This window comes from Typopeltis vanoorti, chromosome 1, assembly GCF_054136105.1.
Source record: "Typopeltis vanoorti isolate ZY-2024b chromosome 1, IOZ_Tvanoo_1.0, whole genome shotgun sequence".
Lineage (NCBI taxonomy): Eukaryota > Metazoa > Arthropoda > Arachnida > Uropygi > Thelyphonidae > Typopeltis > Typopeltis vanoorti.
In genome coordinates, this window is record NC_143549.1 from 107751119 (window position 1) to 107765287 (window position 14169).

The 14169-nt window shown below is 38.7% G+C and overlaps 1 protein-coding gene across 1 annotated transcript in view; it reads right to left on the minus strand.

The window, feature by feature from the left end:
* Positions 1-12299, minus strand: part of zetaCOP (COPI coat complex subunit zeta) — a 130233-nt gene extending 117934 nt beyond the window's left edge. Inside the window, exon 1 of the mRNA XM_090392628.1 lies at positions 12118-12299. Within this exon, the coding sequence (XP_090248754.1) occupies positions 12118-12135 (18 nt within the window). The 5' untranslated portion in view covers positions 12136-12299. The remainder of the gene's footprint in view (positions 1-12117) is intronic.
* Positions 12300-14169: the final 1870 nt, after the last annotated feature.

Below are 14169 nucleotides of genomic sequence, written 5' to 3' on the forward strand. Positions count from 1 at the left end.
CGAAAAGCCAGGTTAAAGGCACTGTCAGTTCCCTAACACATTCTCTCAAAACTCGTGGTGAAATACCATCCAGTCCCAAAGCTTTACTGACATCCAGAGTACTCAGTATCTGAAACACACTCTCCTCCTGTACCTCTAAACCTCGAACCTGCCCTATCCCTCTAGCATTAAAACTGACTCCTCATGAAATACTCCAATAAAGTGTTCATTGAACAATTCCACTATGTCCTCTGCATCAAGTCACTCTATTCCCATTTTTAACCCACAACATCATTCTTCCACAGTCATTTCTCCTCTTACTGGCCACATAGCTAAAAAATTCCCTAGGATTGTCTTTATTTGGTCATACTCACACAAGCACACGTAAAAACAAGGCAAAAATAATGTAGGATCATCAGAGAGCATCAGGACGGATTGACTTATTTCAGTTTTTTAATAATAATCAAGGTTTTACTAATGTTTTTTGAAGTTGTAATTTTCCCCCAAACTATGTAGCAAAATTTGGCGTTCAGAAGTCTTAGCCCCCTAGACGATTACCTAGGTTTGCCTAATGACAAAACCAGCCCTGCCAGAGATTAAGAGAATGGTCTGAAATACCATTAGTCTAACAGGAAATAAACAATAGAGGAGGGAATATATACATATCCATGATTGGAAAGAAGTCAACGGATACCATAGTGTGAGGAACAAACGGCCATGGCACCCACCTTAATAAGATGCAGAACCTCCTTTTGCTGCGATGACTGTAGCAATCAAGGGCTGAGATCAGGACTCTATGGAGGCCAGTCCAGTGTGGTAACATTCAGTCCACAAACCACACAGTTCCAGCAGTAGCATGAGAGAACGGTGCATTGTCTTGCTGAAAGAGACAATGGTCAGTTCTGTAGAAACACCACAAAGTATTAAGTATTGCATTGTCTAGAATGTTCAGATACCTCTCAGAATAGAATGCTCACGATACCACAAACAGAGGCCTCTGTTTTGAATGTTTTTTGGGCAGATGCATGTTCTAGTCAATGCCTGGAACTTCACATTCGACGTGTTGGCTGACGAATGGCAGATTTTATATATTATCCTTGGTAGCACCCCTATGGTCATGTTTGGTGAGTGTAGTGAGGTGTCCGCTGCAGCAGCACTTGCAATTGACTCCCTGTGCTTCCATCTCAGTATGGTATCACTGATTGTTGTCCTGGAATGGTCCAACATGTCAATAATTTGCCAAACAGATAGGCCTGCAACATGGCATCCTATCACAACACCTCTTTCAAACTGTCCATTTCTGTAATGTTGTGTATGTAGATTATACAGCGCTTGGAAAGAGATCAAAAGACTCCCCCCCCCCCGCACAGGCAAGGTGCATTGTCTAATGTAACAAGTCACGTGTTTGCAACCAGTATAAATTGGAGGAATATCATGCTCCAAGTCAGTTCAAGTGTGTGTGTATGGGTGAAATGGCTGCAAAAAAGGGAACCAACAGAGTTGCAAGATGAAAAGTATGTTATCATTAGTTTCAGACTTGATATAGCAACATATAAGCCAAATCAAGTCTGAAACTAGTTTTAGACTTGAAGTTTATTGTGTTATGATGCTAGTTGCTGTACTATAGTGTATGAATTTTTAATAGAACTTGTGCCATTATAACATTTATTATACACACACATAACATTTATTATACACACATAATTTTATTACTGCAAATATTTCTTGGTTACCATCCATGAAAGATAAACAGCTTCCCCCCCACACACACTCTCTCTCTCTCTCTCTCTCTCTAGCTGCTGTTTACCAAGTTCATTGCAAGTGTCTCCAGTCGTACTTTGGACAAACAGTACATTTTGTAGAAAATGACAATAAGAACTCCAATCATATATTAACAACAATAAACTGAAAAATCTGGACTTGCTCAGCAATGAGCGGACAATTACCACAATAGTCTATGGTCCAACACTCACCTTTTACAACAGTGCAGGTTTGGGTTTAAACTGTTATTTAAAGAGTGCTGAAGCAAAGCACTCTTTAACCACCCAAATTTAAATTGGAATGACTATTGCCAAGATTTGGGAAGAGACTTATCCTCGTAGTGCTGTCATTTCATTATGTAATGAAATTTAATTTTATTTCAAATCACTTAATTTTAAATTTAGGCTTTAATTGTAATCTTATTTTATTGTAACCACCCACTAGGTACCATTTAGCACAACGCTATAAACAGGATCAACATTTTTTGTTGTAACTTCACCTGGTGATGCACTGATGATGATAAATTATTTTCTGGTTGAAATATTTGCAGTAATATAATTACTATATTCTTGTGAATACATGTGTATAATAAATGTAATGTAGTGTGTGTGTAGATGTATATATATGTTCCTGCAGATTATCTTAATGTAAAAGGTTAAAATGTAGTATTTTGAACATTAGGGTTCCCCCCCACCCTGCTTCAAACAGTAGTTGACTCCATAAATTCATTAAGGTGTGCAATCTTCTTTTCACCCTAATCTAATAATCTCCAGCTCAGAATGAAGAAATGCTTAAACTGACACTTTTTTTTTCCCAGCTCCTTGGGAGATGAAAAGTATGTTAGCAAACTGTGCTCCAAATCATCCCTTCCAAAGATTATCATTGAAGGAATGCAAGTAGAGTCACAATTTTCTCCACATGATAACTTGTCGATCTAAGGATGTCCCAAGAAGGCAGAGAACTAGCCAAAGGATAATTATATCCTTGATTGCAAAAGTATAAAATTTGTTTGATTTTATAATTTCTTACAATGAATATGACATTCTATACTCTTGTATAGGATAAAAAGACTAAGTATACTGTATTTGAAAGTTTTTTCACTTGGTCATACTATGAATTAAAAATGCTAAGAAATCATATTCTTGGTTTCATCATTTATTCAAGTGTAAGCAAACAAAGTTTGCATGTAGAGGCTAATGACTTCTCATCAGTTGCCTTAGTATCCAATAATACAAGGCACATATCCTTATAGACATGTATAAGGGCTATGCATTATGGGAAAGGCCATTATCCAGACTGGTTTTGACCTTTATTGAGGTCTCATCAGTGGAAGCCAGACCCAGAAGTGACACCAAACATAACATCATTGGCCAGAAGGGTGAAGCAAGATGCTTTTATTCCCTGTTGTCTGATAGGGAGGACGAATTGAAGGAAAGATTTATGAGCTGTGAGCTCGCCCTGGGGGGGCACGGAGAGGCCTCTTGTATTTGAAGAGGTCAGTTTGCTGCCTGTTTAACTAAATCGTTGGGGTGTGTAGAGATCTTTGAGAAGAATTTTTCTGCTGTAGTTAGTAGGAAGGAGTAGATGTAAGGGATGTTTGTATCTTTATGCAGTTGGATGTTCCTTACAAACCACGGTCCATCCAAGATCATGTGCAAACACTTATTTTGCACTCTCTGTAGCCTGAGGATGTTGGTGTTGAATGTGTGGCTCCAGGCTGGAGATGCATATGTCACTATGGGGCAGATCGTGAGCAGGTTAGAGGAGTACTTTGATTCTGGTATTTAGCTTGCTTTTTCTGTTTATTAGAGGGTAAAGTTGTGCGATGGATTTAGATGCTTTCGCACATAAGGCATTGATGTGTGGGTTGAACGTTAATCTTTTGTCTAGAATTATCCCAAGATATTTTGTTTCTGTTTGCCAGGGAATTTTGGTGTTGAATAGATAAAGGTCCCCCTTGGGAGTTGCCAAACTTCTGGTGAAAAGTATCGCTATACTCTTTTGGGATTCACTTGTAATCTCCATTTGGAGAACCATTATTCTAGTTTTAGTAGGTTTTCTTGCAGTTTTTTAGTGACGAGATGTGGTTGTAGAGATCTGGCAAGTACTGCTGTGTCGTCTGCATAGAGTGCTAAGATGGCTGACATTGGGTTGTGTGGGATGTCTGCCATATATATCAAGAATAAGATCGGTGCCAGTAGGGAACCTTGGGGAACTCCCGCAGAGATCCGTCACTGACTGGAAACTGTACTGTTTATTTTGACTTGTATGTGTCTGTCCTGGAGATAAGATTTAATTAGGTGGATGATTCTTAATGGTGTACCTGCTGAGATGAGTTTGTGTAGTAATCCGAAGTGCCATATCTTACCAAAAGCTTTCGCTATGTCAAGGAAAACTGCTCTAGTGTGCTGGTGCCAATTGTAGCCGGTGGTGATGTACTCAATTATCCTATGAATTTGTTGAGTAGTACTGTGATGCTGTCTAAAGCCAAATTGTTCCTTTGGAAGGATATTTAACTCGTTTACTGAGGCTTGAAGTTTGGAGAGGATGATTTTTTCGGCAATTTTGCCTAAGTTTGAGATTAGGCTGATGGGTCAATAGCTATCAGGCAGGTGTGGATCTTTACCTGGTTTATGCACTGGGACCACATCTGCGACTTTCCAATAACTGGGGAAATAGTTAAATTGGAACATGCCGTTGATCATGGTGGTGAGATGTACGACAGCTCTTCGGGGCAGCAGTTTAACTATTCTATTGGTTATGCCATCTGGGCCAGGGGCTTTTTTATTCTTTAGCTTCTTTAGAACTTCAGAGATTTCCGCTGGTGAGGTGTTTGCAGGTTTGTTGGTGCAGATGTCAGTGAGTTTTAGTGAATGTCTGACATGGAGGTGGATTTTATAGACATGCTTGGTGTCTAAGTTGTTGTATGTAGGGCTACACTGTTTTTCTAGGTTCTTTGCTATCTCTTCAGCTTTTTCTGCATCCATGTGTACTAGGCCCCTGTCTGACTTGAGTGGGGGGAAGAGATTTGTTTTTGTTTCTGAGGCTTCTTAATATGTTCCAGATGGCGTGTTCGCCAGGTGACATAGAGGCTAGTTTGGCTTCCCATGTTTCGTTCCTGTGAGCTTTAAGTGCTTCTCTAACTTCATTGTTCAGTTTGTTGAGGATCTTTTTATCATGAGGTGCACGGGTGTTGTGGTACCTTTTCCTTGCTTTATTTTTGTCCCTAATTAAATCCATGATGTCTTCGGGTAGTTGGTTTGGCTTAAGAGTGGTTTTGGTAGAGGTGACAACCTTTATGACTGTGTTGATTTGCTGGGTCAGGCTTTTTTGACAGCATTTTCAATTTCTTTTATGGATCTGATGTGAGGGACAGGTCCAACGTGTTCCGATAGTACTTCTGGTAGTTTTTTCCATGAGATGAAGGAGTGGGAGGAAGGCAGCAGTTGTTCTTGCTTTCCCAGCTGGAGCAGGATTGGATTGTGATCGGATGTCAGCTCGTTTAAAGAGTCTAGGCCAGCGCTTCCCAAACAGTGGGCCGCGGCCCCCTTGGGGGCCGTAGGTTTTGTTGAGGGGTGCCGTGAAATAATGAAAACAAATTTAAAATGTTTTAAGACTAAGTATATTTTTTTATTTTAAAAGAAACGTATTTAACTTTTATTATTTCTTTTTTGTTATTTTTTTATATTTTAATGGAAAAATTCACACATTGGTGTTGGTTCACAAACTTTGCTTCCTGCGTATTTCGGCGCTTAACGAATATTAGTAAATATTGCTTATTCATATGTTTCATTTCAAAGCAGTGGTTAATTGTATTTACTTCGAATGTTCTCCAGGGAAGTTCCAAATCTTTCTGTCCCTTTCATAACGCGTTCGTAATCAGGGACTGTTGATATTGACTTTATATACATATCAAAACTCGTTTTATATTATCACTGTCATCCGAGCTAGTTTTCTGTTACCAATAAAAGTTTCGCATATACTTCACACATGAAAAAAAGCTTAAACAAGTTCATGTGGAGATATAGTAACTCGCTTGCAGTGGTAAACAACACGCCCTCCCTAAGAGCCACTATACTGCAGAGGCAATAAAAATAAGTACTTTTATTATGCCAGTGAATAAGGTATGAGGAGTCTGTGTAATATATTTCTCAACAAATAGTGCAATTAGAGACAACTGGGATAAAAACACACTAATTAATGAATCACATGTCCCCTTATACAGAAACTATGCTGTATAGACTGAAACAAAACCATATGTTGCATGGGCAAACACAGTATCTAACTAAAAACTATTGTTATTAATTAGATGTGTGTGAGTTCGATTTCCCAAGGCAGCAATAAAATTCAACCGAACGTGTTAAAATTCATAAAAGTGTTAAAACTAAGTAATATATATATATATATATATATAATGAATGTTATGGCAGTTTCACATATGGAATTCGGTTGAAGAGAGTTAGCATTTCAACTCAATTGTCAGCTATGCTTTTATCTTTCGGTAGCGCGATCTTTTGTTAATACCGCACCAATCATATGCACGTTTTAATAAACAGACTGCCTTTGCTGTCTGTTTCGCGTTAGGCTTAATTACCGTAAAAGGAGAAAAGTCACAAAAGTTAAAAATGTTCCTGGTCTGGGGGATTCCCTTATTCAGGTAATATTCACTAATTTCATGTTATCAGTCTGTGGTGTGCCAGTATTAGTAAGTGGTGATATTATTTGATCTATTCTACGTTAAAAAATTTAACCCTGAGATGGATAAGTGGTTGATAAAAAATAAAAAAAAAAATCCCGCGAACAATCAGAAGAAGCAGAAACAGACTAAAAAAAAAAAAAAGGACAGTATTTCATATTTTACCAGAACAGCCCGCGTCGTCTTCAGAACCAAACGGTAAGAGGCAAAAAATGTAATATATGCATTTGATTTTTGCAATATTCGCTGTGTATGTTTTGTATTGAATATAAATACAATAAATATTATAATAATATATCTCTATTACGATTTTTTTTCGAGGGGGGGCTGTGAAATATTTTAATTTTTGCAAAGGGGACCCTGACATCCAGAATTTTGGGAAGCACTGGTCTAGGCAATACTGTGGCTTAATATTTTGTAGGATAGCAATGTCAAGTATGTCGGTTGTGCCATACGTACTATGATGTGTTGGTTCTGCGGGGCCTGCCACCACTGCACAGTTTGAACTGGAGTAGCTGAAGAGTGTGTAGCCGTTTCTGTTGGTGGTTTCGCTGTTCCATGCAGGGCGTTTTGCATTTAGGTCACCGGCAATGATGACTTGTTCTTTGTTGCCAAGGACGGCATCCAGATCTGAATGTAGTAGATTCTTTGATGGAGGGTTGTAAGCTGCATAAAGTGTTAGTTTCCCAGCTGAGGTAGTGGGTACTACTATTCCTGTGAGCTCTAGATTTCTGGTTGAGGGGCTGGTTACAGAGTGGTGATTGATGTGGCTTTTTATGAAAATGGCGGTGCCACCTCCTCTGTAGTTTATTCTGTCGTTTCTGTGGAGGAGGTATCCTCTAACTTTGAGGTTGTCTGCTGGTCTTAAGTGGGATTCATTTATTAGGATGATGTCTGGGTTGTATCTCACTGTGAATTCTTGGAGTTCCAGAATCTTGTTTCTAAGTCCGTTTGCATTTCACGCGATGATCTGTAGTGAAACTGGAGTGCTTTTGTTTTTATGCATTTATGAGAGCTGCTAGGATGAATTGGGTTTCTTGTAGAAATCTTTTTCTGGAGTCTGATGTGGGGTTAGATTTGCTGAAGTCTTGCAGCATATTTGTGAGGAGTTTGCAATGACGGCTGCTAAATTTGGGTGGTATTGTTCCCGAGTGGCCTTTGTTGAGCGGACTACATCTGTGTAGGCCTTCGTCTGAGGTTTGCTTTGATCGGGGCTTCTGGTTGTGGCAGTTGGTTCTGTATCGTGCTCTGTCCACCTCTGGTGGGTTGAGGAGCTGAGGTTATGGTTTTTTGTAGATTAATAGAAAGAGCAGATGTCTGTTTTTTTGGGTGTTGTATACATCCTTTCTAGTTTGCTGGATGCGGGCCCCCCGCAGTTTGCACATTTAGCCAGGGTGGATTTTGGCTTGGTGCAGGTGTTTGTGGGGTGGCTCTCACCGCATTTTAAGCACTTGTATTCGGCTTTACATAATCTCTGGGCATGACCATACTTTTGGCACCTGTGGCACTGTCCTGATGAGGTCCTTTTTCTTAGTGGTTCTGGGCTGATATTTAGCCTGCAAATTGATGTTAGGTCATATATGTTTTTGTATGCCTGGTGGATCTCTACTAAGAGAAGTAGCATCGGACTTTTGTCTGCTCTGGTCATTCTGCTGACCTTGATGGATGATAGGTCTTGGTAGCAGATATCAGCGGCTATGTCTTCTGTATGTATGTGCTCTGATACTCCACGGAGAACTACCTTCGGGCTCCTCTCGGAGTAGAGGGTGAAGATGTGGTATTACTATTACTACGGGCAACTCCAGGGAGTCATTAGACTCATCGAGGGAGGCCCCAAATCACATTCATCACAACTATTTGACATTCATACAGTATCTATCATACCTCGCCTTAAACTCATTCACTGTCACAGCATCCACCACAGACTCAGGGAGCGCATTCCACTCATTCACTACTCTAAAAGTAAAGAACCCAGCTCTAACACCTTTACTAACCACACTTTTGCCCAGTTTCCATGGATGTCCCCTAGTCCTCCCACAACCAGCCCTGTTCTCAAAAATATCTTCTCAATTAATTTTATAGAAACCCTTCAATAATTTGAATGTCTCAATCATATCTCCCCTCCTCCGCCTATCAACCAATTTTTGCAACCCACAAATCCTCAACCTGTTCTCATACGGTTCATTCTACAGACCTGCTATCATCTTGGTCACTCGCCTCTGGATCCTCTCCACCTCCTCCCCATCAAGAAGAAACCTAGGTGACCAAATCTGAGCACAGTAGTCTAGATGGGGTCTTATCAAGGCTCGATACAGAGGAACAATAACCTGCTTGTCAACGTATTCTTCAGCAACCAAGTGATTTGATGAGCTGATTTGGCCACTTTTGCAATGTGTCCCCTAAATTTCAATTCCTTATCCACCAACACTCCTAAATCTCGTGCCTCATCAATTTCCTGGAGCACGGTTCCACCAATGCAGTAAACTGCCGCCAATCTTTTCACCCCAAAATGCATAACCTTACATTTTGCCACATTAAATTGACATCCATTCTCCTTAGCCCAGACCTCCAATCTATCCAAATCATCCTGCAAAATTTTGACGTCATCTGCATTCACTATTGCCCTACCCAACTTCGCATCATCCGCAAATAAATGAACTGTTCCTCTCAGATCCTTTCCTATATCATTTATGAACAAATTAAACAGCAGTGGTCCAAGAACAGATCCTTGTGGCACACCACTAGTCACAGGCCGTCTTGTGGCCTCTACTCCTGAGTAAACCACTCTCTGATACCTCTCCGTCAACCACCCTCCTATCCATCTCACCAACCCTATGTCCATTCCCATATGCTGCAATTTACTGATTAGAATTCCATGTGGTATCCTGTCAAAGGCCTTAGCAAGGTCCAGTAGAATCACTGTAAACCCATTACCCTTATCCAGTTCAGCCGTCACTGTGTTATAATATGTGAGCAAGTTACTGAGGCATGACCTACCCTTCACAAAACCATGCTGTCCCCGATACAGTATCCCATTTTCTTCTATCCAATCTTGTATTTTCCTCTTGACTATTTTCTCTAAGACCTTGATAATGATTCCTGTTATGCTGATTGGCCGGTAATTTTCAACAGCAGCCTTGGAACCACCTTTGTGCAGTGGAACTATTTTCCCCTCTTTCCACCCCCTTGGGACTGACCCAGTCCTGAGGCTCAAATTAAACAAAATGGTCATGGGCACTGACAATTCTTTGGCTGCTTCACTTACGACACGAGCTGGTATACCATCCAATCCCACAGATGTATTGACATTGAGGTTCTGTAATAGACTAGTTACCTCTACTTCATTCATCACAATTCCAGTATAAGCTGTTGGTTCTTCCATTCCTGCAAAGTCACCACCTGGATGATATACTCTTGCAAAGTGCTCGCTCAGTAATTCCACAATATCGACTGATTCGGTTACCTCCCTACCCTCAGCATTTTTAAGATCATTCTACCATGAGCATTTTTCCTTTTACTTGCAACATATTGAAAAAACTGTTTGGGATTCTCTTTAGCCTGCGTGAGATCCTTTGTGAGTCTGCGGTAGTCCATTATAGTGGCAGGTTGGATTTTTATGCCATCGTCTAAATTCTTTGCTGTTGTGTAAGCTATCTGTAGACTAGTCATGGTGGCCCTTAGTTCTGTCCACTTGTTCTTTTCTCTTAAGATAATTGGAGGCAATTTCTCTTTAGCTGAGGCAGGAGAGGGTCAGAGTTGTGTCCGTCTTCCTCCATACCTACATCTGTGGGTGGTTCTGTCGTCTGTGTTTTGCATTTTTTCCATGGGTGGGTCTCTTCTTGTTCCTGGGGGGGGGGGGGGGATTGGAGACCATCAAATCCAGTTTTTCCTCTGTATTAGCAGTATCCTCATTTTCCCTCATCATCCCTCGTTGTGGAATACAGGTTCAACTAGCCTGGCAATTCCACTTCAAATTTTTTTTGTAATTTTTTGAGTAGGCTTAGTGCCAGACCTTTGTCTAGTGTTTCTATCAGGGCGCGGTGTCTATTTCGGTCATAATTACATCTAGTAGGTGTTGATGGGAGTTGGTCAATTACTAAAACTGAAAATTAATAGCGAAACCTTACCTTTCGCTAAGCAAATCTCAATCAAAATCCACTCCTTTTTATCGAATGCACCTAGTAAAGTTTTCCACAAGTCTGCTTTCTGCGATAGCTACAGTTAAAATCCAATGATGTATTTTGTTTTTTTCAGAATTCACTACAATTCCTAAATTGCATCTAAATCAAAGTCTTACCTATATATATATCAATCAAACTGCATCTAAATCAAAGTCTATCCAATTCAAGTGACACCAAAATTGAAGTAATGCAGAAGTCATATTTCCATATACAAGTAGTCAAGTGACTTCACGCACAAACGTCATTTCGTCATTTACTTACACTTGGATAAAGGATGAAACCAACAATATAATTTCTTGGCATCTTTAATTTATAGTATAACCAAGTGAAAAAAAAAACTTTCAATATCTAACTCTAATCCAGAGTATTTGAGTAATAAAGTGTGACACCTTTTGACTACTTGTAAATGGATATATGACTTTTGCATTACTTCAACCTTAGATCACTCCTGGGTTTGGGTCCCACTGATGAGACCTCAATAAAGGTCAAACTAATCTGGGTAGTGGCACTTCCCATAATGCATAGTATTATACATGTCTGTAAGGATTTCTGCCTTGCATTATGGGATACTAAGGCAACTGATGAGAAGTCATTAGCCCCCATATAGAAATAGCCAAGTCGTGAAGTGACCACACACACAAACTTTGTTTGCTTACACTTGAAGAAAGGGTGAAACAAAGAATATAATTTATTGACATCTTTAATTTATACTAAGTAATATTAGGTAGTTCTACCCTTGTGTTCAAGCATGCAAAAAAGCATGCCTGTAAAACTGGATAACTTCCTCCACTTCAGATGTCCTGTTTTGTCACAGAACAAAGAGAAATCATTAAACGGCAAGTTTAATCATTTTAATATTTTGTCTCTGTCACAGAGACAGCTTCAGCAAAATGTTAACAATGTTATTCTTCATTACTCTGCACAAAGTTTCAGAACTGCTGTCATCCTTCGTTTTTATTACTTTTTATTTATTTTTTTACGTCACAACTCCACAGTATATTATGATGAACTGACCTTAAATTTTATATGCCATTCATCAAGTGAAAATTTTAATGTAGGGTTATAACCAAAACTGGCCATGTGTAAAAATCCTAATTAAGTGATCAGCTAGGGAAAAATGTACATGTAATATGATATCCTGATTGAACTGCTCTTTCCAATACTTATCTTATTTTCTCAAGTAATGGGCTTCTAGTAATATGAATAATTGCAATGTTTCATGCAGCATTAATTAAATGACATATTTAACTATGTGTATGTGCATTAAAATAAACGCATGTATGGAAGAGAAAAATTCCCGCACACACACACACACACTCGACAGTTGACGAGTTCATGTTGAGGGAAAACTTAATTCAAAAAAATTAGCTGCTATCTTATATAGAGTTAGCAGCCAATGACACAAACCGTGGAACAGCAGAAATGGGTACATGAATGGAACTATCGTCCCTTGTAAGAAAGTGTACGAACAAAAGTATAGTAGTATTAATATTTATTTACCATCAGTGCTGATTCCATAATGATCGTGGTAAAACTAGAGGATTCAAATTATTGCACAGTATTAATATTATCGTTGAGAATTCTTGCAAATAACTGATCTGCAACCCCTAAATCACGTAATTTACAATTGCAACAACTTGCTCAGCATGGACTAGTTCATAGTAGCTTATGTGGCATTTTTGACATTTAAACGAAGTATAATTTTACAAAACGTGATGCCGGTTAGTATATAGATTAATCTCGTACACATACACAGGAATGAAGATGTATCCTGATAAACGATGAAAGAGTATTTTTTTTTTTTAGCTAAGCAGAAGAACAAACATTTATAGCAATATAAAGTTTGTTGCATCTTTGCGTATTATTTCGCTAAGTGATATGATAATCATCATTTCATCACATTCTCATTTTCCCTTTACCCATAAAGCTCAGAGAACCGTTGCTTCGTACAAACGCAATCGATATTATACTCTTAAATATTATTGATTGAATGTATTCTAGGGTTGGTTTGTCTGTCTCGCAGAATAAGAAAAAAAATTTAAAAAAAAAAAACGAGTTTCCAAAAGAAAAATATTCAGGTCTCTGTATGCAACCGATTAATTCCTCTCAGTGGAATAACTCGCACGGATTTGAACCCAGCATCCTTATCGTGTGAGATACAGAAGCTGCCATATTTAATCTCAACCCTTTAATAAGTTTGACCAACTCCAAGCAATTTTGACTATTTTCTTTATTATTTACAGTTTACACACTGATCAAAAATTCACTTAAGAAAAATTCATTTTTGAAACATCAACTATTGAGATAATTCGTGTTCTACCTGATTTCTGATAAGGTTCGCCATATTTTCAGGGCCGAGTTTCTTTAAAAAAAAAATAAAAATCGGCTAACGCCTTTTATTAGCCTTAGGAGTAGGCGAGGCCTATTTAGTCCCATCTAACTTTTGGAGGATGAGGGGGAAGTTCAAAATCCTTTTTTAAATGTGTCGTAAACAGATCATAAATCAAATAACAAAAATCATAAAGAAAGTAATAAAAATCATAAATAAAATTTTAAAAAAGATAAATAAAACAACAAATATCGTGAATCATTGCTTCAATCTACAGCAGCAACTCAATTATAATCAATCAAAAGCAACTTACAGTCAACACATGATGAAGGTTCTTTTTCTGTTATACATTAATTTCCTTTGAAGCATTCATAATTGGTGATGTTGAAATGCTCTGGGAAGGAATCAAATTCATAATACAAAATGCAACCAAGAAGTAAGTATCTATGACCAGTTAGAAAACCACGAAATCCATGGATATCAGATTCAACATGGGAACTGAGCAGAAGCAGGAGTTTGGGGAAAGAAAAAACACAGGGGGCTGAAAAATATAAGAGATTACATAAAGATATCCGAACAGCCATCAGGCAAGGCAATCAAAATAATAATGCTAACAAATGCGATGAAATAGACTTCCAGGAGGCACAGATGGAAGTTTATTAAAGGAGGTTTTGTTTCGTTCGTGACCTTAAGCACTAATTTCAGCCCAAATCGAATATTATCAAAGAGTGGAGAAGTACCAACAGAAGAACTAGAAATCAAAAACAGATGAAATAAGTGCTGTGAACAACAATACAGCAGAAAGAATAGGGAGGATTTTGAAGAGCCCCTCTCACTAGGAAAATTCCGATTTCGAACCTCCGCAACTTAGCTATGAGGTTGAAAGAGAAGTTGAAAAGCTTAACAACAATCAGGCCACAGTTGCAGATGGAATCCCAGCAGTGTTAAGGCTACAGAGGATGGAGGGTCAAGATGTTTCATAGATTGATTACAAGGCTATGTGATCTAGAATCATGTCCTAGAGACTTGAAGAAGCAAGTTTCCAAACCACTGTAAAAGAAGGGAGAGATGAAGGATTACAAAAACTATAGAACTATTAGTTGCAATTGCTCATGCAAGCAAGATTTTATTACTGATCATTTTAAATAGACTTCAGGTCAAAGTTAAGGCGGATATTCCTGAGGAATAAACAGAATTTAGGAAAGGCAAGGGTACCAGAGATC